The sequence below is a fragment of the Aedes albopictus genome, chromosome 2 (genome assembly GCF_035046485.1).
Source record: "Aedes albopictus strain Foshan chromosome 2, AalbF5, whole genome shotgun sequence".
NCBI lineage: Eukaryota > Metazoa > Arthropoda > Insecta > Diptera > Culicidae > Aedes > Aedes albopictus.
Genome location: NC_085137.1, coordinates 18,406,324 through 18,432,936, shown reverse-complemented (window position 1 = coordinate 18,432,936; position 26,613 = coordinate 18,406,324). Strand labels below are relative to the sequence as shown.

At 41.3% G+C, this 26,613-nt stretch overlaps 1 protein-coding gene across 1 annotated transcript; it reads right to left on the bottom strand.

Annotated features, from left to right (window-relative positions):
* Positions 1-796: 796 nt before the first annotated feature.
* Positions 797-23,816, bottom strand: LOC134285979 (pre-mRNA-splicing factor 38B-like). The gene is given in 3 exon segments (XM_062847542.1): positions 797-1,095; positions 1,254-1,500; positions 23,607-23,816. Coding segments are annotated over 3 exon segments (756 nt in total).
* Positions 23,817-26,613: the final 2,797 nt, after the last annotated feature.

Sequence of the window (26,613 nt, the reverse complement as noted above, 5' to 3'; positions counted from 1 at the left end):
GGTTCAGTTAGTCCGTGCGCGAAGTCTACAGACAGTCAGTCAGTGGTGGAACAGTGCGTGGCTTCAAGAGGATGATGATGATGGCAGTCGGCAATTAAACGGTCGAGTGGAGAGGCGTCTTTTTGACGACGGCGTTTTGTGCCACGGATGTCGGCGATGGAAACAGTGATCTCGTTTTGTTCCGACACTTAGTTTTTGTTGGATTAATTCGGAGGAAGACCGTAATTGTTGAACTTGTTATTTCTTTTTTGCTTCGACTTGTTGATTTAATGACGTTGACGGTGTGTATCATAAATGGCTTCGTGCTAAATCATAACATTGAATCTGTTATTCATCTTTTAGCACATTCCAAGTGCTTACGGATCCTCCTTGAGCATGGTCCTATCGCAGAGGAACACAGACAGAGGGTCCCGAGTCACTTGGGCAGTGGCTGATATTTTAGGAAATTCTCCGCTATAACTCAACTCAATTCCAAACCGATTGACTCGAGTCATATCTACAATATTGGACACAGAACTAAACATTATCAGTCTTTTTTATTTTAATTTCCATTGAGAAGAAATTTTAGAGGCAAAATGTTGAGTTTCTGGTGGTGCCAAATTGGAAATAAAAAAGTAAACAATTTTGATCCTCATAATACGAAAATAAAATTAATTTTGAAATGAACTGATGGCTATTTATAAGATTAAAAACGAGATGTTTTCACCTCCCTATATATAAATGGTGCATATAAACGTCGGTGCTGTCTCTGTCTGTCTGTTCTCTGTATGTTATGTCTGTTCTCTGTCTATTCTATCTATTCTGTCTGTCTGTCTATCTGTTTTGTCTGTTCTTTGTCTGTTCCGTGTTTATTCTTTGTTTGTTCTCTATCTGTTCTCTGTCTGTTCTCTGTCTGTTTTCTGTCTGTTTTCTGTCTGTTTTCTGTCTGTTTTCTGTCTGTTTTCTGTCTGTTTTCTATCTGTTCTCTGTCTGTTCTCTGTCTGTTCTCTGTCTGTTCTCTGTCTGTCCTCTGTCTGTTCTCTGTCTGTTCTCTGTCTGTTATCTGTCTGTTCTCTGCCTATATTGTCTGTTCTGTTTGTTCTCTGTCTGTTTTCTGTCTGTTCTCTGTCTGTTCTCTGTCTGTTCTCAGTCTGTTCTCTGGCTGTTCTCTGGCTGTTCTCTGTCTGTTGTGTCTGTTCTGTCGAATATGTGTGTTCTCTGTATAATCTCTGCCTGTTCTCTGTCTGTTCTCTGTCTGTTTTCTGTCTGTTTTCTGTCAGTTTTCTGTCTGTTCTCTATCTGTTCTCTGTCTGTTCTCTGTCTGTTCTCTGTCTGTTCTCTGTCTGTTCTCTGTCTGTTCTCTGTCTGTTCTCTGTCTGTTCTCTGTCTGTTCTCTGTCTGTTCTCTGTCTGTTCTCTGTCTGTTCTTTGTCTGTTCTCTGTCTGTTCTCTGTCTGTTCTCTGTCTGTTCTCTGTCTGTTCTCTATCTGTTCTCTGTCTGTTCTCTGTCTGTTCTCTGTCTGTTCTCTGTCTGTTCTCTGTCTGTTATCTATCTGTTCTCTGCCTATATTGTCTATTCTGTTTGTTCTCTGTCTATTCTCCGTCTGTTCTCTGTCTGTTCTCTGTCTGTTCTCAGTCTGTTCTCTGGCTGTTCTCTGGCTGTTCTCTGGCTGTTCTCTGGCTGTTCTCTGTCTGTTGTGTCTGTTGTGTCTGTTCTGTCGAATATGTGTGTTCTCTGTATATTCTATGTCTGTTCTCTGTCTGTTCCCTGTCTGTTCTCTGTCTGTTCTCTGTTTGTTCCCTGTCGGTTCTCTGTCTGTTCCCTGCTGTTCTCTGTCTGTTTGTCTGTCTGTCTGTACTGCCTGTTCTGTCTGTTCTGTCTGTTCTGTTTGTTCTCTGTTTGTTCTCTGTTTGTTCTCTTCTGTTATCTGTCTGTTCTTTGTCTGTTTTCTGCCTGTTCTCTGTCTGTCCTCTGTCTGTTTTCTTTCTGTTCTCTGTGTGTTCTCTGCCAGTTCTCTCTCTGCTCTCTGTCTGTTCTCTGTCTGGTCTCTGTCTGGTCTCTGTCTGGTCTCTATCTGTTCTGTGTCTGTTCTCTGTCTGTTCTCTTTTTGTTCTCTGTCTGTTCTCTGTCTGTTCACTGTCTGTTCTCTGTCTGTTCTCTGTCTGTTCTCTGTCTGTTCTCTGTCTGTTCTCTGTCTGTTCTCTGTCTGTTCTCTGTCTGTTCTCTGTCTGTTCTCTGTCTGTTCTCTGTCTGTTCTCTGTCTGTTCTGTCTGTTCTGTCTGTTCTGTCTGTTCTCTGTCTGTTCTCTGTCTGTTCTCTGTCTGTTCTCTGTCTGTTCTCTGTCTGTTCTCTGTCTGTTCTCTGTCTGTTCTCTGTCTGTTCTCTGTCTGTTCTCTGTCTGTTCTCTGTCTGTTCTCTGTCTGTTCTCTGTCTGTTCTCTGTCTGTTCTCTGTCTGTTCTCTGTCTGTTCTCTGTTTGTTCTGTCTGTTCTGTCTGTTCTCTGTCTGTTCTCTGTCTGTTCTCTGTCTGTTCTCTGTCTGTTCTCTGTCTGTTCTCTGTCTGTTCTCTGTCTGTTCTCTGTCTGTTCTCTGTCTGTTCTCTGTCTGTTCTCTGTCTGTTCTTTGTCTGTTCTCTGTCTGTTCTCTGTTTGTTCTCTGTCTGTTCTCTGTCTGTTCTCTGTCTGTTCTCTGTCTGTTCTCTGTCTGTTATCTATCTGTTCTCTGCCTATATTGTCTGTTCTGTTTGTTCTCTGTCTATTCTCCGTCTGTTCTCTGTCTGTTCTCTGTCTGTTCTCAGTCTGTTCTCTGGCTGTTCTCTGGCTGTTCTCTGGCTGTTCTCTGGCTGTTCTCTGTCTGTTGTGTCTGTTGTGTCTGTTCTGTCGAATATGTGTGTTCTCTGTATATTCTCTGTCTGTTCTCTGTCTGTTCCCTGTCTGTTCTCTGTCTGTTCTCTGTTTGTTCCCTGTCGGTTCTCTGTCTGTTCCCTGCTGTTCTCTGTCTGTTTGTCTGTCTGTCTGTACTGCCTGTTCTGTCTGTTCTGTCTGTTCTGTTTGTTCTCTGTTTGTTCTCTGTTTGTTCTCTTCTGTTATCTGTCTGTTCTTTGTCTGTTTTCTGCCTGTTCTCTGTCTGTCCTCTGTCTGTTTTCTTTCTGTTCTCTGTGTATTCTCTGTCAGTTCTCTCTCTGCTCTCTGTCTGTTCTCTGTCTGGTCTCTATCTGTTCTGTGTCTGTTCTCTGTCTGTTCTCTGTCTGTTCTCTTTCTGTTCTCTGTCTGTTCTCTGTCTGTTCTCTGTCTGTTCTCTGTCTGTTCTCTGTCTGTTCTCTGTCTGTTCTCTGTCTGTTCTCTGTCTGTTCTCTGTCTGTTCTCTGTCTGTTCTCTGTCTGTTCTCTGTCTGTTCTCTGTCTGTTCTCTGTCTGTTCTCTGTCTGTTCTGTCTGTTCTGTCTGTTCTGTCTGTTCTGTCTGTTCTCTGTCTGTTCTCTGTCTGTTCTCTGTCTGTTCTCTGTCTGTTCTCTGTCTGTTCTCTGTCTGTTCTCTGTCTGTTCTCTGTCTGTTCTCTGTCTGTTCTCTGTCTGTTCTCTGTCTGTTCTCTGTCTGTTCTCTGTCTGTTCTCTGTCTGTTCTCTGTCTGTTCTCTGTCTGTTCTCTGTCTGTTCTCTGTCTGTTCTCTGTCTGTTCTCTGTCTGTTCTCTGTCTGTTCTGTCTGTTCTGTCTGTTCTCTGTCTGTTCTCTGTCTGTTCTCTGTCTGTTCTCTGTCTGTTCTCTGTCTGTTCTCTGTCTGTTCTCTGTCTGTTCTCTGTCTGTTCTCTGTCTGTTCTCTGTCTGTTCTCTGTCTGTTCTCTGTCTGTTCTGTCTGTTCTCTGTCTGTTCTCTGTCTGTTCTCTGTCTGTTCTCTGTCTGTTCTGTTTGTTCTGTTTGTTCTATCTGTTATGTCTTTTCTAGAGACCCTACAAAAACGGTTTATTTTCACCACAATAGAAATATTTGAACTAATTGTTGGACATTTCTCTCGAGCAACATCTGCTCTTTGGTAAAATTGTGAGTTTATAGATTGTGAAATCTCATTAACCCCACACATCATTCGGCTTTACTAGCATTGCTAATTATCATATCGGCGGCATCGATCGAAGCGGAACCTGCTGTCTAGGTAAGGGATTCAAACATCCACCACACTCACTTTACGGCTCACGGATGGCCAAGCCTTTAATGGAAGCTGGTCACATTTATAATTCATTGACCCACACAGACAGTAGTGGCCGCTGTTGTTGTTGTCGCTTGGTTCATCGTTCTCGCCCCGTGTTTGCATCATCATCATCGCCGTCGTCAACATTATATTCTCCGGGACTGCGTGAGGTTCTGATCGCGCAAAATTTGTTCCGATCGAAAGATTGCATCAGTTCGCCATAAATTTGGCAAACCACACAGTTGGTGTTGTCCGCCTCCGCTACAGCTGGAGGAAACAGTCAGAACAACATGTTGTATGAGAGTGGCTACAACCAACCAGCTAATGACTTCTTAAGCAGACCTAATCCGGTGAGTTGCTTCTTCTGCTCTAGGCGGCAAGTGATTATCTCATTAGATGGCAGAACATGAATCTTCCCACTACTTAGTTAAGAATCTACCACTTCTGCTCGGTTGCTTGCGGGTCAGAACGGATGAGACATGGCACGGAAAGCCGACCGGTTGCCTTCTAGGGGCACTGGAAGACAAGTGTGGGTCGATTCTAAAGTAAAATTGGTCTCAATTTAAAGAACACTGACTGAGCCTCCACCCCCACCCCCCAGTCACCGATCACAACGACAAGACGGTCAGCAGAAATTAATTCACGAGAAGAAAGAAAGGAACTGGCAATTAAATTATTTCCAGCCTTTTGCTTCGAGACAATGAAATTAAGCGTTGGGGATTATTCATGCCTGAACAGCGCGCAGCACGAAGCGATTACTTAAAGTGGTGCCAATTGGCCACGTCCGTTTCGATGCGTCCGAAATTCACAATCGGACATGGAGGCGTTTCTGCGGGTTGATTTTTTTCTTATTGCGGATCAAGATTGCAATTATTTCGACTTCTTACTACAGTACAAACTAATGTTTTCTATAGTACCTATTCGTTTCGAATGAGTGTAATCATTTTTATACCTTTCAATTCCGCCCTATGTTACTTATCAACTGAGGAAGATTACAAGTGGTAGTCGAAATACGCGTATCTGTCAAAGGATAAGCAGCATAGGGCGGAATTAAAAGGTACAAAACTGAATACACTCATTCGAAGAGGGTATTCTGCTTAGAGTGTTCGAAAAGTCGGTACAACATACCTATTCTTTCTTAGCCCAAAATCCAGAAGATTTAGGAATTCCAGAAGAGAAATTATGAGGAATCGTATAGAAAGAACTTCCTGAGGAATCTTACAAAGAACAGCATGAAAAAATTTCTAGCTAGAGCTCCTGGAATATTCACACAAAACACTTCTGAAAGGTGCCCACAAGGAACTCCTGGAGGATATTCAAAAGGATTGATTGATTGATTTGCTTTATTAAAGACACTTTCAGTTTAAAAGGAACTTGTGAAAAATCATTAAAAAAAATCTTGAAAGATATCCAGAAGGAATTCAGGGAATCCAGAAGGGCTGACAGTACGAACTTCTGGAGGATTACTTGATTGAACTTCTAGAAGACTTTCAGTAGTAACGCCTGAAGGATTCCCAAAAGGAACTCTTGAAGGATTTCCAGAAAAATACACCTGGCATTCCTGGAAGGAACTTCTAAAAAATTCACAGAAGGAACTCCAGGAAAATTCCAAGAAGGAACTTCTGGAGAGTTTTGTGAATGAACTCCTGGAGAGTTTTGTGAATGAACGGTGGTCTCCCATTTCTAGGGTGGACTCGCCCAGACATGGTCATATTACACGCAAGCGAAAACTCGCCACCGTCTAAGCTAAGTAAGTTTCGCTCACGGCAGAGCGCCTCTCTAAATACCGCTTCGTCGAAGTGTGATGTCTTCCACCTGTGAGGGCTGGGCCTTGGCCTAGCCGCCTCTTCCTCTACCGCCTTCCTGCTGTTGTTGTAGTCGATACTGTAGCGAACTGCCAGGTGATCCTTGTGAGTATGAAGCATCGTCTACTCTCCAGTTCGAACTACTTGTAAGGCTAGGACTACAAAAGGAAACACCAATTATCGACTCCGCATCGTTCCGCAGTGGTGTCATCGTGGTTACTCCAAGTTACTCACTGAGTAACCAGCTCTTCAGTTCAAAAAAAAATTTTTTAGCACTCAGGAAAACAATACGCTTCTTTGAAAAACGTTTTATATTTTTTTTGTGTAGACCATATTGAATGCGTTTTGCGCCGTCATGAATGCGACAAAAATTACTTTAGAAAAATCTAATTTGAGCGCAAATAGTTATACCTTTATGGTTTTCCCAATTATTTCCGCCCCGAAATCACCAAACTATTGTTTTTTGTGCTTCCAGGAATAACAGGAAAGTTATCTTGTAATTCGCTTAGTAATATATCTTTGCAGTTTTCTAATTTTTGTTGCGCCCTCATCAGCAAAAATGGGTTTGTAATTTGCCCATTTATGATTTTCCAATGTTTTTCCGCCACGAAATCACCAAATAATCTTCTTTCTTGCGCCCCCATGAAAATCAGAAAAGTTATCTTGTAGTGCGGGCTATAAATAGACCTTTGTGATTTTTCTAATTTTTTTTTCGTCCTGAAATCCTCAATTATTTTTTTTTGTCTTGCGCTCTCATGAACATCAGAATATGAGTAAACTTATCTTGCAATACGCCCATTACAATTTTTGCAATTTCTTAACTAATATTGTCCACTCTGAAATCACCAATTCCTGTTTCTTGTGCCTCCATGAATATCCGAAAAGTTATCTTGTAATTTTCCCTTATCAGAAAAAAATGGTTTCTATTTCGCCCATTTATAATATTTCCCTTTTTTTCTCCCTGAAATCACTAATCTTTTTTTTTTCCTTGTGCCCCCTGAATATCAGAAAAAGTTGTCTTCAAATTGTTCCAGGGACTTCTCTAAGCATACCTCAAGGAGTTTTCCCAAGTTTTTCTTCCTCCAACAATTTCTTAAGATTTTTTTTGCAATAAGTTCTTCATGAATTCCTCTTAGAACTACTTAAGGAATTTCTCATACAATTTTACCGGAAACCTTCCAAAATTCGTTTAGAAGTTCCCCAGAAATTCCTGCATTTTTTTAAGAATTTTTTTTAAGAATTTTTCCAGGAGTTCCGCCAAGAATTCCTCGAGAATTATCTCCAAAAATTAACTCAACGATTACTTGAAGAATTTCTCCAATTATTTTCCAAAGAATTTCTTCGGGAATTTCAACGGGTATTTTTCCATTAATTCCTGCAGGATAATCTCCCGGAACTCTGCCAAGTTTTTCTTCAGGAATTCCTCCAAGAATTTCCCAGGGAATTCCTCAAGAAACACCTCCAAGAACTCATCCAGGCGTTTTTGTAGAAATTCAACCAGGAATTCCTCTAAAAGTTTCTCCAGAATTTCCTTATGTTTTTTTTAGAAATTCCTCCAGGGATTCTTCCAGGAGTTAAAAGACGCGTACACGTTTAATGCTTCCATTGAGCTATTTGCCATTTGAGGGAGCACGACACTAGACAACGAACTAGTATGCAACGTCCAGTGGCACAGTCGAAAACTTTTCCTGACAGCTGTAGTGGGAACCGAACCCACGCTCCTCAGCACGATGCGATTCTTTCAAGGATTCTTCAAGAATGTCACCAGGGATATCTCCTGAAATTTCTTTTTCCGAGAAGTTTTCCAAGCATTTCTCCGGGAATTCCTTCAGAAAATCCTTTAGAAATGCCTGCAGAAATTCCTCTACAAATTTTCGGCAAGTCTTCTTCCAAGTCCAGGAATTTCTCCCAAAATTTCTCTAGAAGTACAACCAAAAACTTTTCTTGGAATTTCTTCACGAATACCTTCAGGAATATGAATATGAATATTTTCAAAAAATGTTTCAGAAATTTCTTAAGATTTTTTTCAGAAATTGCTTCAGAAATGCCTTTGATAATTTCTCAAGAAATTATTGGACATTTTTTTGGAAAATACTCTGGAATTTGTTTTATAAATTCCATATGTATTCTCGCAGAAAGTAATGGAAGCATCCGTGGAGGAATTTCTGCAGGATTTCTTGGATGAATTCTTAGAGAAATTGTGGAGTAATTCCTAGAGGATTCTTTAATTGTCTTGGAGAAATCCATGGTCAAAATCCTGGAGAAATTCTTGAAAAAATTCTTTTAGGAATTCCTATAGAAATTGTAGGAGAAATTCTTGGGAAATGTTTTGGAAAAAAAAATCCTGGAAAAATTCTTGGAAATATTCCTTAATGAATACTTGGTAAAACTCCTGGAAAAATTTTGAATGAATTCCTGGAAAAATTTTTAGAGGAGTTCCTGGATGAGTTTCTGGAATAATTTTTGCAGGGGATTCTGGTTGAAATTGTTGAAGAAATTTCTAGAGACAATTATTGGAAAAAATCCTAGAGTAATCTTTAAAGAAATATTTATGGAATTCTTGTAGAAATTCCTTAAAGAATTATTGTGGGAAATCCTTTAAGAACTCTTGGAGGAACTCCTGGAGAAATTCTTAAGCTGCCATTAGACTGCTTGTCATTATGCCAAGTATTTGCCATTGAAGTCCGACATTTATCTAAGGATGCTTTGATTCACGTTGTGTTGGTTATTTGTTGGGTTGGGCTTGTTCGGCCAAATATTTGTCACGTCTAATGGGACCTTTAGAGAATTTCCTGGGGAGATTTGAAGCTATTTTTGATGGAATTTTTGGAGGAATTCTCCTAGGAATTCTTGGAAGAATTCCTTGAAAAATTCTCACATGAGTTGCTGGAAAAATTACTGGAGTAATTTCTGGAGGAGGCCTGGAAGAATTTGTGTAGGGATGTTGAAGAAATTTTGGGAGATGTTCCTTGATGAATTCTTGGTGAAATTCCTTGGAAAATACTTAGAAAATATCTATCTTGGAGTAATTTTTAGATGAATTAATTTATATCGGGTTACATTGATCAGTGGGGTGAAATTGATCGACGTAAATGTGAACTTACTTTTGTTACCGTAGCTGTATCACACATGTAATGATAATTCAAATAAATGTTTATAGTTGCCTAGTATTTGCTGAATCCGATTTTGTCACCAAAAGTTCTACAAATATTGAAAGTTTCTACTTTTCCGGAAGTAATCCCATGATCGGTATGACAATTGCATAGTTTCAGGTGGTTTATTTGGATTTATTAATCTTTAAACTTAAATAATCAAAAAAAAATTAAAAATTTATAAAACTTGCAAAAGTGTTATGTAGTTTTTCGCATTTTGGGGGTATTAATTCCAAAACTTACAAAGGTATTTCATTTTTTTTATTAATCTCACTCCGAAAGCAAAATAATAGATTTTTTATTTCAAATGATATATATTGCAGTACCTAAAAGTTTAAACCTATTTGACTGATAAAAACCGTGGTCGTACTTGTTTTAAAGCTTCGAGTTTGACCGTATCGATAACTATTCAAAAATTAGACACCAAAACTATGTAATGTGATGAATTTCACTCGAAATCACGGTACTTCTACAGATATTCTGGGAGGAATTCTGAGAGCACATTCTGGAATAATTCGTGCAGGAATTTCTAGAGCATTTCTTGGGGGGATTCCTGATGTAGATCCTGGGGAATTTTTTGGAGGAATTATTGGAGAAATTCTGGGAGAAATTCTGGAACAAATTCCATGTATGAATTTGTGGAGAAATTTCTAGAAAAATATGGAATAATTCCTGAAAGATTTCTTCGAAGAATTTTTGAAGAAACTCCAACAGGAAGTAATGGAGGAATTACTTGTGGAAGATTTGAGAGAATTCATGGTGGAAACTTTGGAGACATTTCTTGACAAATTTCCGGGGGGATTTTTTGAAGGAAGTCTTGAAGTAATCCCTGGAGGAATTGTTGGAGGAATCTCAAGAACAATTTCTTATGGGGCTTCTTCTTCTTCTTCTTTTTTATGGCTCTACGTCCGCACTGGGACTTGGCCTGCCTCGCTTCAACTTAGTGTTCTTTATGCACTTCCACAGTTATTCTTTGCCTGCCATTGCATGAGTTTGTATATTGTGTGGCAAATACAATGACACTCTATGCCCAGGGAGTCGAGAAAATTTTCCCGACCGGAACAGGAATCGAACCCGCCGTCTCCGGATTGGCGATCCATAGCCTTAACCACTAGGCTAACTGGAGACCCCATGGGGCTACTGGAGCAATTACTGGAAGATTTTTTAGAGGAATAACTGTGTAATACCTCAAGGATTCCCTAGTGGAATTCTCGGAGGAATCCTTAGAGTAATCCCTTTAGTAATTAATGGTGAAATTTTTGGAAGAATTCTGTTGAAATTGGCATTCTTGCATAAAATTTTGCAAAAAGTCAATCCTGAATGAATTTCTGGAGTTTGAACTCTGGGGGAATCCCTGTAGGAATTTTGGGAGGATCATATATAGGTCCGTTGTGATGGCGACATCCGTCCCCCACTCAGAAACCGCCTGACAAAGCAGTTGCTGAGCTTCGTCACAATGGTTCAGGTTCAGCTGCGTTTCCTGCACTGTGATTTGTTCACTGCGGTTTTTAGATTAGACAAGACTCGTGCAACCTTGTGCCTTGTGGCCTTCGGCGCTGCATCGCCTACACAGTTTGCTCCTGTCAGGGCCGTTGCATTCCCAAGACTTGAGTCCAGACTTGTGCCCAGACACCTGAAACGAACCTCCGGTGGCTCGTGGAACGTCAGATGGCCTACCTTGATCTTCCCTACTGTAACGGACTTTTTACGTCTGCCACAGGTAGCTGAACCAAAGCTACCTGTATCCCTGCCGTCCCCTTTCGTAGCCTTCTTCTACTTCGGTGACCTCGTCTAGGTTTTTCACTTTCTGAGTCACCTCTTGTGTGAGAGCCCTCACCTCTACCCCTTCGCCAAGGACCTCGTCCGCCAATTTTTTGTAGGCGGCGCCTATGCGCTCTTTATAACGAACTTCAGCTCCAGGGTCATCTCACCCGTACGAGTGCGTCTGATACTGCGCACGTCCGCTCCCAGATCCACGAGCTTGGCGTCGCTTCGCATCGCCTTCAATACGTCCGAGTACTTCGACTGTTCGGTCTTGGTGACGAGGGCGTCACTTTTCTCGCGCTTGGCATCTATTTTTTTACGTCTTGCTTTGACGTCCCTAGCTACCTCGACCTGCGGCTTTATCTTCTTCTTCTTCCGCTCGACCTTCGTCCAAGGGGGTCCTTCCCTTGGTTTGCCCTGCTATGTGGTTGCTGAGGGCTTTCCAACGGTCGCAACCCCCTGTTCTCATCCTTCCGGGACGGGCCTGTCCAAGGTAAATATAATGGAAGGTACTGGCATATACGCAGTCAGTAGATGCGGGGAGAGGCTTATGACGAGGGTGGTGGGCGGACGACTGCTGGCGAGTTTGTTTACGCTGTACTCTATCGGTTTCTGTGGGGTTGCTAAGGTTGCTAGGAGTTGTTTACCCCCACACAAGTGAAAATTTTTGTCGTAGTGGCAGAGCTACAGCAGTTTCTATGTTTTTAAAATGGGAATTTCACCCGGAGTTGTAATTTTTTGGGCGACAGGTAGTGATGGGGAAGATTGGTGGCAAAGACTAGCCGTGCCCATCAAGCCGTTGGTACCCAGGTATGACAGGTACTAGCAGGAGGATCCTCAAGTCGGCGGGAAGCGGTTGTCATCAACCAAAGAGCCTCAGATGCAGTAAAGCGTGGGTCTCGAGATGATCTAGCCTAGGGCTTAAAATCTCGTTAATACAGATAAAAAAAAAATAATTGGGATAGCCGTGATTTGTCTGACGGGTAAACGAATTTCCGATACTTTGTCCGGAAACACTGCTCGATACAACCACGAATTTCTTTGGGGAAGTACGTCGGAACGTATCCCCAAAGTCTTTCATATGGAACGTGGAGAAAAAGTGCACAAAAGTGATCGCTTCGAGGCTCTGACACTTTTGGGTCATGGCCTGTATGCCATTGATACAGTTCCAAATCAAAACAAACTTACCAGCTGTCATTCCAATTCCAATATGGCGGATTGTATGATATACCAAATTGGATTACCTTCCTTTTACTTACCTTGGGCCTGCCTTTTCAGGCCTACCCTTCCTAGCTTTCCGGGACACCCAGCTTTCCATGGCACACTTTACCAAACAGCATTGTACATACTGCTCTTTGGCACGTTCTGGCTCCAGAGGCATTTTCTCCTCCATTTGGGAAATTTGTGCCAAACTCTGCGCCATCTGCCTTGGAATGATCTCAATAACCTAAGATAAAATTGTGAAAAAATGAGTTCTTATGGTGACAGCTCGGTTTCAGTTTGGATTTGCTATCCCGCCAACCTGTCAGTATATCGAATTCCGAGCCGTCTGACTTTATTACAAGTACCTGATAACAGTAATATAAGAGGCAACATAATTGGAAGTGGTGGAATTAATTAAACGTAAATATCGCTTTTGATTATCAATCAACAGTTTCAGTTACAACTGATTCTGCCTAAATATCAACAACCAAATCATCATCATCAAAAACAATAAACTACATCCAACATTTCATCCTAAACATAAACGAGAACCGAACGAGTCGCGTGCTACATCCGCCCGGCGACGACAGCCAGACACCGGAAAATGAGTGCATTAAACGTCTTCCTGTGCTCTCGTATCTCGTACGACTTTTATTCTCTCCGATTCTTTCCGTCATCATTTCACTAACAATCACCGCTTCACATTAACCTCTTCCATGATCTTGGCGGCGAAAGCAATCTCAGTTCTCGATCCCATAAACCGAACGACGGCAAAAATCTCGTAAAACTTGTACTCTTATGTTGCCACATCGAGGAGCGCATTCATATATGCAAATCCCAAAGTAGCGAGGTAATAAGCTGAAATTGAATTAAATTATGTCAAACATACGTCTTCAATTTATCCATCAAAGCACTCAACTAACTCGGACGGCAGGCAAAGCACAATCGAATTTGCACACTTGGCTAAACGAGTGAAGTGTGCCACTGATTTGCTGTGCTGTTTCTTTTTTCTTTATTCTGGGGTTGAAAGGTTGCAAACATTTAAATACTCGAGGGACTTAAATTGGATTTGCACACAATTTTGAACTAATTTTAGTAAAAAATCACTTTCTTTGCACTACTGTTCACTGGAAATGATGAAAACGTAGAATTATATGTCGATTGTTATTATTGTTGTTTCATTATATTATTGTACAACTAATCTGTGAAAAATCAAACGAACGAATTCCTACGTATTTTTATGAAATCAAATATAAATTGCAAAGTGGTTGGTATTTTCTTTTGTTTCCTTCTATTAGTTCTTTGTTGTTCAACCTTTTGATTGCCACAAACTCTTAAGGGTTATATAGACTTGCATAAATACAAGTAAAAAACTTCTATTATGTTCATTCAACCTTACAAAACTAGGTGTTTTAAAGCGTAGTTTTGACATATTTTTAGTGAAAGTAGAAATATCGAAGTGTCAGCATTATTATCTGAATATATTCATTAATCATGTCGATAACATAATCCGACATGAAGCAGCCTCGGGCTTAATACCTGTCTAATAAAGATAACAATGATAATCTTGCAAACATAATATTCCCACACTTCGAACCGGCTATCATGGGAACATCCAACGGCAGGATCAAAAGTCATCCCACTCACTGATAACCATGATTAAATTACACCTCCACACCTGCGCTGCACCGTCTCCCTTGCAACCAACTCGACTTAGCGTGGTAGGCAGATAGCTATAGTTTGCATCAAACCCCCAACGCGTGACACTTCTCTTTGTCTTTCTAAAGTTGCCGCCGCCGCCACCGCTGATGCATCTGTGTGTCATTCTTACTGCACCAAGCTGGTCCCTAACAGTGCAGTGGCTGACCCACTCATCCATCATCCACCCATTATCATATTTTCCACACAAATCAATCGTGATGATCTATAGAGTCTAATTGAGTCCCCACGCCGCCGCAGTCCATCGGTGAAGTGTCATCGCTACTCCGCGGCAGATATGTTAATTCATCCGACGAAGTTACTTTGGGATTTCCATTTCATTCCGTGACACTCCTCATCGATCAGCTAGCCTAGTGGCTATGATGAGATCAATCAGATCTAGCGGTTGCCGATACGTCTTGATCGCGGAGCTCGAACAACATGTTGCTTCGATCGCGAATCTATTAGCGGTGTCAAGTGCCAGATCACGGTCTAATGGGAACAAATGGGATTAATGCGGTTCACGATGAGTGCAAAAAGTCACTCTTCGCTTAAACACCCACACACTCTGATGCTTTAATGGATGTTTTGTCAACGCAACTGAATCCACCGACTACCGTAACGTAGTTAAATGGCACTGCTTCTTCCCAAGAAACATTATTGCTAAACGACGGATAAATAAATCGCTCTTAAGGACAGACTTGTTGGAATCCCAAAATGGCCGCCACAATGGCCGACTTCGGGACCTACTCACGATTTTGAGGGCACAAATCTATTCATAAACAAAACCAGCGCACCTGACCTTCTTATTTTAAGCTTATTAGAAGTGAGCAAGAACAGAATAATGAAATTCACTGTTGTTTAAAGCTTGCTTCTTGAGATTTGTGCGTCTGAAGTTCTGATGCATTGTTGAAGCGGAACTTTGTCCTTAAGCTTGATTTTTAAAATTTTGGCTGTATAAGCTGTTATTCAGGTATAATTGTTACTTGGGTTCTTATTGGCGTGATGTTCAACTGGGACAAAACCTACTTATTGGGGGCTGTTCGTGCTTGTTTGGAAGTTAACTATCAATGTCAACTTCTTTTCCCGGTCAGCCTTAGCTGTATAGTGTCGGTAGCGGTTGTCTCAATTGCACATTGGTCGGGCTCCATACAAAGGGGCGGCCAAAACTCTCAAAAAACGGAATTGATATTTTTAAACTATTTTTCGCCTTATAACAAAGATAATGTATTGTAGTTTTATGATTCTTAATTAAAAGCATACCAGCTTTTGTATTTCAATGACATTTTCACTACCAAAGTGGCCTAAGTCATGAAATTGAAAAATGAATTATTCGAAAAAAGTAAAATAATAATATTTTGAGAATGGAATATATGTTTTATGTTATCCAGCATATGAAAGCTTGTTATTGGACCGTTTGAATGCACGTATGGTGCAAAATTAATATGTCACAAAACTTTTCAAATTTTCATATATTGTACCTTAGGAATTTTGGTAATTTTTAAGTTAAAAAACGGTTCGTGTCGTCACGTGTCGCCGCAATTTTGAATAGTACATCTTAAACATCATGCTTAGGGCTGCATAAAAACGTTTAAACTTTTTGCAGAAATTTGCAGTTTTTCAAATTAGAGCTATTTAAAAAAGTCATGTTTTTTCATATGTTTTACGTTATTTTTCCATTTTTAACTGAAATAAAATTTATCTTCCCACATTTTTCACACGTTTTGAACAAACCTGATTGGATTTGATCGAAAGATGATCATTTAGTTAAATTAAAATTGATTTTCTAACAAAAAACGCAAAAAATGTGGGGTATGCTGATTTTAACCGTTTTTGAAATTATTGAAGTTTGTGCGGCTCCGTGGTCGTGCGGCTAGGGTCACCAAGCTCTTTGTCGCATCGTGCTGAGGAGCGCGGGTTCGATTCCCGCCGCAGCTGTCAGGAAAAGTTTTCGGCTGTGCCACTGGGCGTTGCATGCTAGTCCGTTGTCTAGTGTCGTGCTTCCTTCAAAGAGCGAAAAGCTCACTGGAAGCATTGAACGTGTCCGTGTCTCTTTTAAAAATTTTTTGAATACCCCTTTTTAAACACTAAAAATACTATATAACATATCTAGACAACCTATAACTTCGATTAAACACATAAAAATAGTTTTGGCCGAACTTTATCTTTTTCCGACCATTGTGAATTGGCTAAAAGAATAACACTACGGACCGCCTGATCCAGATGTAAGAGTCCACTAAACAGGTGACCCCTAATTCATGGTGTTATGCAGCTTTATGCATACCTTGCCAAGGAATAAATGGTCTAATAAAAACCTAATAAAAACGAAGCCTGTGGTGAATTAGAGCGTCCTCCACAGTACATATTACGCTTTTACTGCGCTAACCGGAACAATAGTGCAGTATGGACCTTGCGTTTCACCGAGATAATCAGTTGCCCTTCTTAAGTCACAAATTTGAGGCTCAATAAAAGCGGGATTATTCAAATGTTGTAAATTAGCTTACATTACTACCTATATGGGTTCGTTTAATGCGTTTTCGCCATTGGCGTTTTTCAATTGACACCGGTTTGGTTTGTCGTTGATGTTTCCTTTTTGTGCTGTGATTGTGAAGAGTGTAATCCTGTCTTGTTTGGGTAGTGGCTACGGCAAGGAAACCTCAGATCAATTTTCAGCGTAAAAAGCGTGTGTAGCCTAAGTGGCTCTTCTTCAAAAAGTTCATTTTCGTAGGGTAACTTCTGCATAGGTTACCTTGGGGTCGGGGCCCGTGGCGCAGTGGTCCACACGTTCGCTTCATAAGCGGATGGTCATGGGTTCGAACCCAGTCCCGGAACTTGCAATTTTTCGTCAGTTGCTCTTCCCCCCGAGAGCAGCTAGCACCTGACCCTCTTCGGAGCATATAGCTCTAACGGACCCGGAATTTGGATATCGGAGATCCCCCAATCGGACTGGAAAAGGAACAGCAGCCGCACATCAGCATCATCGTGCTAATCATTCTACCATGGTAGGGTAGAAGAGTGAAAGAAGCACAAAGGCAATCAGTTCAATAAAGTAGAATGAAATAGGATACATTTAGGCGCTGTACAAAGTGGAAGTGCAGCGTCCAATTGGAATCGCTCACGTAGTATCCCAGTGGACAAAAGAGCTGTAAATTAGGTTAAGTGAATAAGAAAAAAAAAAATAGCGTCCAAAACTGTGCAGAATTTGGAAGCCATTGGTTGCTTCCCCGTATTCCGCATTGCGATTGAAATTTGTATAGAAAATAGTATGGGAAAACGTACTTTTTTGTTTTCTTATACTAAATTCCATACAAATTTCAATCGCAATGCAGAATACGGGGAAGCAACCAATCGCTCCCAAATTTTGCACAGTTGTTTTAAACGCTAAAAGGAATCGAAAAAGCTTTCTTTCAAAAAATCGACTTTGTTAACACAGTCTAATATATACACTCTGTTTCATAACCATAGATCCAACGAAAGTGTATTTGCTTTTTAAATATTTATCTGAAGTTCTAAAAGGAAACATTTTGACGTATCGAGAGAGTTATTAGTCAGTTCTTAAAATCTCTCGTTGTCTAACGGGTTTCATAATGTCATCATATTTTTTTAAAGAGCTAATATCACGCGTCAGAAAGAAAACTGGAGGACAGCGGATGAAGTTGAACGTTCGCATAAGCAGTACAATCATTAGGATAGTATACATCTCGATAAGTTTCTACTACAGTCTTGGTGTTCTACAGGTCGAAATCACTTCATCGCGACATCTTTCTCGATACTATCTCGTTCGTTTTTGTTCTAGACGTTTACCTTATATGTCGGTCGGCTCGGCATACTCATTCTCAAAAATACTAGACCGTGTTTCCTAGGAGCACAATACCCTGGGAAAATGAAGTGACAACTGTTTTTATCTAGCTATGGAAGTTTTCTAATAGGTTCTTAATTTCGAGCTCTTCCTATATACACGGCATCTTCAATATTCAGATGTTAACTGTAGTTTGTTTGATGACTTTCTTGATGAGCTTAGCTAAGATATAGAAAAGATAGTCAGCTTGGATCGACCGGAAGGTTTACATAAGCATAACAAACGATTAGGAGCAATTCATATAGCCTCCCCCTCTTTTCTGAGAGCTTGACTACTAGCTAACATACCTCAAGATAAAAGTGTTTAGTTAAATACATCTCAGGTAACGTTTTCCACGCGTAAAGAGTGTGAAGTTCTCAAACTTTACATTTATCCCTGACCTATCCCAAAAGCAACGCTAAAAGTACATGCGGCTTTAGATGTCTAGTTTTCGATAGAGTAACTTGTTTTTATTTTTTCCTGCCTCAAAGGCAAAACGGCAGACATGAGCAGAGCCAGGATTCTTGCCTCATGTTCATGTTCATTTATGCTGGCTGCCTGGAAAACTTTGTGCTTTGCGAGTATCATACCCCGAGGAGGGCTCTAAATTGCACAAGTTCTACCGTCTCATCAGCAATCGCAAAATTAACTCCTCTTCCGCAATTAGTTACGAATTTGATTGCAAATGTGAAGTTTCACTTCAAACGGATAAAAGTTCAACACCGTGGCAATCCCATCCCGGTCGTCCGAGTTCAAAGAAGCGATTCCCAATCACCACAAACCGCAAGTTAATTCTTTGAACCTAATTAAGATATTGATTTCTCGGCTTCAAAGAAGTTCGCACGCCACAAAGTGGCGATTTGCCTAGAACTCTCGGAGCCGCAAGTCCTCATTAAGAACCCCACTCATAAATTTACATATCTTAATTGATTTGTTGCCTTCTACGGTGCCCACACCCATCTGAACACCGGAAGATCTCCGTCTTCGACGGCAGCACTTGATTGGAGAGCGAAAGGAATGAGGCCTATTTAATGCTTTCGCGCTGTTGGATGCTACATGCCCCGCCTTGCCCGTGTTTGGCTTTGGACAAACATTTTCCCAACCTCCACCGACTGTTGTGACTCCACCGCTGTAGAATGATGGATTTCTTCCCCTTTTCGAATCCGAAGATTTTCGAATCGATGCTCATCCCACATCCACAATGCCTACATACCTACGTACGTAGGCCTAAAACGGATGGGATCCCACACACGGCGCGACTGTTTGTGGTTTTGTTCGGGATCAGCTTTAATTTATGCTAATGGAGTGCAGCGAAACTTGTGTTTAACTTTGGTGAGAAATATAAACATCTAGTAATTACCCACTCCGTACCGCGACTGGAGCATCCCATCCATCCTGTCTCGCTCTCCTCAGCTCCGCAGTGCATCTAGGGCAGCCGAAGATTACTTGTCGCGGGATTGAAAGATTGTGGCTCATAATTCACCCGCTTTGCTGCGGGCGGTTTCGAAGATGCTGGATCACCTGTTCCGGAATACTTCAGAACACGACGATAAACGATAATGGCATGATTTCTTGATGGTATCTTGGAGTGATGTAATTTATCATTTTCTGCGTGCAGCATTATAGGTGAACGCTGCTCCGTGGGAATTAATGGTAGATTTTAGTAGAATAAACTTAAGGTATTAAAATTCAAGCACTCACCAAAAGCGAACAGTACTAAAAATATAAACCAAGAACTCATTGTTCCACCTAGAATTACGTCAACAACCATTCCGATACTGCCATCGCGGCTATTGTTTGAGTAATCAAACAAGCAAACACTCTATTGCATTATGGTAATTAGATAAATCAATAGAACTGTCGTCATGTGCTTTTAGCCGACTGCACTTCAGTTGTTTGCTCTAACGGGACTCGTTGCGTAGGGGAGACTGAGGAGACTTGATCCCTGGGGAGACTTGTTCCCCCCATATTTGCTCGGAATCAAAAACATTTTTCTTCTAGCATATTTTTTTCCAAAACTACTCCTGGACAAACGACTATGTTTTGGCTACAAGTGGTTTCGATTGTACATTGCATTATTTTTAAACGGCTGATGGTTTGTTTTCAGTCCTTCAGAAATCTTTAAGGCGATTCCGAAAAATCTCAATAACTTTGTGAAAATTGAACCAAATCGTGTCAAAATTTCACAGCACATAGTTTGAATAAAATACTTTCAAACTTATTTATCCAAATAAGGTTGTTGTTAACATATTTTAATTAATTCAGCTTAGTATTCACAACAGTGACATGGGGAGACTTGATCCCTCGAGGATTACACACACATTATACATGTGAAAAATAAAATTCTATTCGGAAGCCTCTATTCACTTGGAATTCTAGTCTATTCAACGATAAAATGTGTCAGATAATTATAACTTTAGTACAAACCAAGAAAATGGGGATCAAGTCTCCCCATTTTGAAAATACGGCATATCCTTGAAAATTTAAGGAAATCTTACAATTTCAAACACTCCATATTCATCGTAAATACAAGAAAACTCGAAAACAAAATGAATAGGAAGACTCTGGAATTATTTTCCCTTCAAATAAACCATGTTCACAAAGGGGGATCAAGTGTCACCCATTTTTGAAAAATACATCATAAAACATGCCTCCATAAAAACACAGTTTTGAAAACTTTAACAATAATTTAAAGGCTTTCTGTTGTGTATAAACTTGCAATGGATGTTTACCTGCCATTTTATACGGAAATCGGATCTAGTTTTGTGTTTTTCTCAAAGTTTCAGGTAAATTAAGAAAAAGGGATCAAGTCTCCCCAGCAGTCTTCGAAAAATCTCACTCCAAGAGCTGCTGGGATTCAAAACCACAGGAGCATGATCAATTCGACGCGCTTATTTCGTTTCAATCCAGGCATGCAATGAATCTTGCCTCATGTATGGGAGGATTGAATCCCATGATTCAATCCTTGATTGATTCCTACAGCAGGAAAAATGCATCGCGTTGCCATAGATATTTCATTTGAGTGTTGATGGAAAATTTATCTTGGACAATTTACACGGGAAGTCATTTTGATTCCTTGACCATATCAGCAGAATGGTCTCTGTAATCTGCTTTGAGATTACAAGTTCCTACATGGAAACTGTTGTAAAAAACCACCCACAGACAGAAGTGTTTCGAGACGGGAGAACGTTAAGTTCTAGGCTGACGTTTTGTGGTTTTACGGATGGCTCGCAGGGCCTGTCACCAACCGTTTTACCCAGGAAACTGGGCTGACCTTCGCGGTAGCTATAGGTTTTGCATTGGTGTTTTCTTCATGACAAGTGCCAAATAGCTGGACTCAAACGCCAGCTTTGCCGGAGATGGTGCTTTTGAAAGACAATTTTCTGTGCTTACGCTACCTTTTTATCACAAATGGGTCTACAGTTAACACACAAGAGGGGGCTCATCTTGTGAAGATCCTCCTACACAAATCAAAATGCGATAAATGTTAAACATTTGCGTTCAATAACAGGATTCGTCTATGTACGGTATGTACTACTACCAATAGCTACCAATTAGTACATTTCACCCGTATTGCAGTGGAACGGGTAACGGGTAACAGACACCCGAAGAGCCGATTCAAATACGGCGTCCATCATTCTTCTAGATTTTTAGACACTCCCTCCCCTCTCTGTCACGCTTTTTCGTAAACTTATAAATACACCGAGTCACACTTTCTCAGACTCCCCCTCCCTCTAATCGATGGACGTCATATTTGAATGACCCCGAAGAAGATTTTTTTCTCCAAAAATAAACACTGTCAAACCAAACAACCAACCTATTCAGCGCACTAGTGCACTTGAACGTAGGGATTCAATCTTGGGATTGAATCTCATGCACAAATCCCGCACGCTGGGATTGGAAAAAAATCATGATCCAAATCGATCCTGGCATTAAGGATCATTTCGAAGCATGCTTATTTGAATCATGGAGTAGAAGGATGCTCTTGAAAGTCTGCTCCCCAGTCTCCCCTACCTATAATGTTATATCCAGGCCATAGCCAAGTCATGGCATACCATAAGCCACCTGCAGGCGGAAATGATATGCCATCATCTCCGCTCCGATACGGATATCAGCAAGAGGACCACACACACACATATCTCTTCCTGCCACTTCATACACTATGCAACGCTGCTGGAAGACTAATTTTCAAGAGCAATATTTATCTAGGGATTAAGTTTCCGGCATCAAGAACCATGAAGCTCTGTGTGTGTGTTCGTCGTCGTCGTTCCACTAAGGTTGACTGCAGGGAATAAATCATATCCTTCAAATTGCTTCCTCTCTCAGCCTATTGCACCAGGATTGGCAAGAGGATAGATAATGTATGTGTGTTAGACCCCAGCCAGAATGTCGGAAGTGGAGTCGGGCGATATCATCTCGATAACTTTAGTTGGAACACACATTATACCGCCCTCTCGTCTCCCGAAGATGCTGACTAAGGATGGATGCTGCACACATGGTGCACTCGAAAGGAAAATTGCATCGCATTAATATGGCTATCCTTTGATTTAGAAATGGGCGACGATCATCGTCTACAAAGTTATACACTGTGAATATTGAAATGAACATTTTGTGAAAATTTTAGCCCAGGATAGTTTAATAGTTGTTGTAAGTGTGTGATAACTGTAAAAGCGATCATAGAACACTAAGCTGAGAAAAGCGCGTTCTGTTCTTATTTTGATGTCATACTGGAATTTTGCTAAAAAGGTTCTCTTTGAAAACTAGTGAGGGTTTTGAGATTTTCCTTGTGAATATCTTAAATTTTTGTTGGAAATACTTACAGTGCCATACACTCTGTCCCAATTGGGATATTACGTAAAAGTAATTTCAACATAGATTTCACAGTTCGAAAGTTATTGCAACGTTCGAAAATTCATTTTTTCCCTGGTTTAGTTCATAACAGTCGATGTTGTTACCACTCAGGTACGAAAGCAAAAAAGGCCCTGCTCATAAACTACGTAGACTCATTTTTGCATCTCAGACCACCCCTTTCCCCTCGTAGATTAATGTCCATACAAAATTTTCAAAATTTCTTTGGACCGTACACTTTGGCCAGAAGCCTCCCTCCCCCTAAGAGTCTACATATGGAAAGGCCCAAAGAAGTAATATAGCTTACCTACCAAGAGAAATTTCCACAGGTTGCTTCCAGCTACGAGTTTCTAATGCAATTTTTACAACAAGAGATCTTGTGGGAATAACTCTAGCAGATTCTTCAGGAACTTCTGGTGTTTTTGCAGCTATTCCTCTTTGCTGCACAGTCTCCTTCATTGTTACACTTGCAGATCACCACGTTAATATCGACTCTGACCATTACCAGATGAAATGCGCCAATATCTCTCCTTAATTAACTATGTACGGTACCGACGGCCGCCTCGGTATAATCGAGAGCGACCTGAACAGCCGGATACCGCCATCATATACGCACAGACTCTCGAGGCAGAGTTGCCTGCCGGACGAGCTCTATATGTGGAACGGAGCCGAAGGAACGATTGGTTCGACGATGAGAGTAAAGAGATATTAAGAACACGGACACGTTTAATGCTTCCAGTGAGCTAAATATTTGCTCTTTGAAGGAAGCACTGTAACTCGGTAGCTCAGGGATTGTGGATCACAGGGTCGTTCAAACGTGACTTGTCTCTCACATCTCCAGCTGAGGACGAACATAGCAGCAGGACCAGTATTAAAGTTACGCTTACCCACCAGTGTTTCATAAATAGACGATCACAGGACGGACGATACAAGAAGCATATAACACGATAGAAGAATTGGTGGAATTCCAGAAAGGCGAGGCATGATGGCTACTTTTAGCCCGGAAAGGCGGACAAAACGAAAAGTGGTGGAACACATTTAAATCAGGGCTATGCTCTTAAAATGACCTAACGCTGTGGCTCATATTCACAATCCTATTTACAGTTTATTAACATTGACGTCACAGTCAGAGGTTTTATACTTGCGGTTTGCAGTTTTTGACTTCTAGCTTGGGAATCTCTGGTTCCCGTAGTTGAGGCATTTCGTTCTGCCGATGTTCCGCTAGTCTAGCAAGAAGACGGTGGTTGTTGGTGATGACGGTCGGTGCCGAAAGTCTCCGGCGATGCATACCGAGCGAGTGCACGAAGCCGGTGGCCAAGATGGCGGCTTCGGACGTTGGAGGGAATGACATCCGTGACGGGAGTAGTTCGATTCGCCGTCAACTCCTTCTCGAAAGCCATGAACATCGGCGGTTTTGGCTGGTTTCTTCGGAGCTGTAGTTCTGATTGCCTTGGTTTACACTATGGCCGTTGGAAGCCCGAAGTACTGGAGGACTGGTCCAAAATAAAAAAGAAAAAGGCCCGGGCTTCGGACCTTACCACAAATTAACCTCCGTGACGTCGCAAAACCACTATTTCCACCTTTTAACAAAATTTACCTTTTTCTTGTATTTTTTTTTTTTTAATCTTTGTGTTGTTGTCTAATAGCGTTCAAGGTTTGTTCTTCGTTGAATCTACTAATTTTAACAATAATTATAAGATTTTTGTTTTAACACATACTAACACTGTACCTACTGTGGAGCGGACCTGGTGTGATGGTTAGAACACTTAACTATCACGCCGAGGACCTGGGATCGAATCCCATTCCCGACAAACTCGCAAAATGTGAGTTCTTCCTTCGGAAGGGAAGTAAAGCGTGGGTCCCGAGATGAACTAGCCTAGGCTTAAAAATCTCGTTAATACAGAAAAAAAAAAAAAAACTGTACCTACTTTTTGCATGATTTTTAACAATTACTATCGCGTTTTAACAAACACTAACATTTCTTGCACGACTTTACTAACAATTAACTATCAGTCCTACAACAAAGAGAAAATGACACCGAATTAAAACAATTACACCACATGAGGTTTTCTTTTTAAACTAACCTCAACAATTAACGGATAAACTACACACGCGCGCACTACTATTCCGTTCTGGAATCACCAGCCAAAAGAGGAATTTTGGGGTGCGACTTTTCCTTTTATAGAAAAGTTTTTACAATTAGTTCATGCTTTTTATATCCCAAAAACATGCCATGCCTGTATTTTCGCTACCTATACGACACCTGTGGGTTACGACTAGTAATAAAACTACTGATTCTAACTGTTCGACTATGAACTGTCACAGCATGACAGATGGCAGTGAGAGTGGAGAGGCACTTTCTCATACATCAAGCCACTGCATGAGTGCCGCTCACTCCATTGAAGCCACACATTCTGGAAGAGAAGAACGCAACGACGGTGGTCATGCTGCAGCACGAGGTTTGGCAGAGCTTGGAAAGCGCCACGCGGAAGAAAAAGAGTGCGAGCAAATGGAACTGCTGTACCGTTCACAAGAAACACGGAAGTTTCACCAGGAGCTTAAGGTGAAACATCAAGAAATCCCATTGCAGTTTTTCATACAAACTTTAGAGGCACAAATCTGACGAACAAAGCATCAAACCAAGCCGCACTTGTTAATCCTGGCTTTGCTCACTTGCTAAAAGAGGCAGCTTTTGCAAATCAAGCGCATTTGTTTACGAATTTTTAAGATTGGTGCTCTTGAAAACGTGAGTAGGGGTCCAAGTCGGCCATTGTGGCAGCCATATTTGTATTCTGTGAAGTTTCTCCTTAACGCATCCCGCCAAGGTATCGTGCCACCAGCCGAAATGTGCAGGGATGAAGATGGCAGCTTCTGACGGACGGACGTGAGGAGATCGAAAGGTGGAAGCAGCCCTCGATGAACACTTGAATGGTGTGGGGAGCCCATACATGGAGGACCAAGGCAGCGGAAGAAATGACTACGTCAGTATAGCAGGGAGTAACAGCGAAACAACTTTCACATTGAGAGTAGTTACGGATGCTAACAAAATGACGGTATCGGTTATACCGTAGTTATAACTATGGCAACGACGCCCAGGTGAGGTTTATAGATACGAGCAAGGGGAGGTTGCAGGGGATCAAATGGGGTTTCAGTGGGGTACCAAGAGATTGTAGGTGTGTTTCAAGCAGGTACCAGGATATATCAGGAGCAGGGTCGTGCAATTTCGAAAGGAAAACATGACGTACGACGGCTGTAGCAAATCGTTTCCCATGCGAACGGACTGCTGTGATGCTTCATCTCTCACCCAGCAACACACTCGTTCGTTGCTGCTACAGAAACAAGTGTGTATGAAACATGGGATGATACACTTGGATTTTCGTTTCATTAATGAGTCATTGAAATACTTCAACATGCTAAAAACACTATTTAAACCACATTTTTAAATAGTGGTGCACGCCAATAGAATGATAATTATGTTTTATGAAAGAGGATAACAAATTCGACCACTTAAATCCAATTAACCGGCGCCTGTAACCATTGAGAGACTAGCGCGCACCAGTGAGACACTAATGCTCTGACGGGTGAAGCACAAGCAATGCGACCGGGTGGGAGACTACCGAGTGCTACGATGAGTGGAAAAGTTTTTTTTAACGACCGAGTCATTAGAAAAATGTATGAAACACTTGAAGTGACTCATTCAAATGTTGCATGAAAGTGTATCATTGATACGAAATTGTACGCCCCTGATCAGGAGCGTTTAAGGAGGTTTCAGGGTTCTCTCAGGAGGCTTAAGGGATTGTAGGAAGTCTTAGGAGTGCTTCTGGGGGTCTCATGGGATATTCAGGCAGTCTCAGGGGGATTCCAGGGGGCCTCAGGGGCAATCCAGGCTGTACCAGGAGGTCTTATGGGCGATTAACGGGGTCTCAAATGGTCTCAAGAGGTCTCAAGGGGTGTTTCAAGGGATTCAGGGGGATTCATGGGATCTCGGGAGCAATTCAGGGGGCCTCGGATGCGTTTTAAGAGATGTTAGATGCGTTTTAGGTGATTCCTGGAGATCAGGTCGGGGACATCGGAGCAGGTTTAAGTGGAGTTTCCGTGGGCATTTCAGGTGAAGATATGACGAAGCCTCATCTCGACTTCAAGTGAAG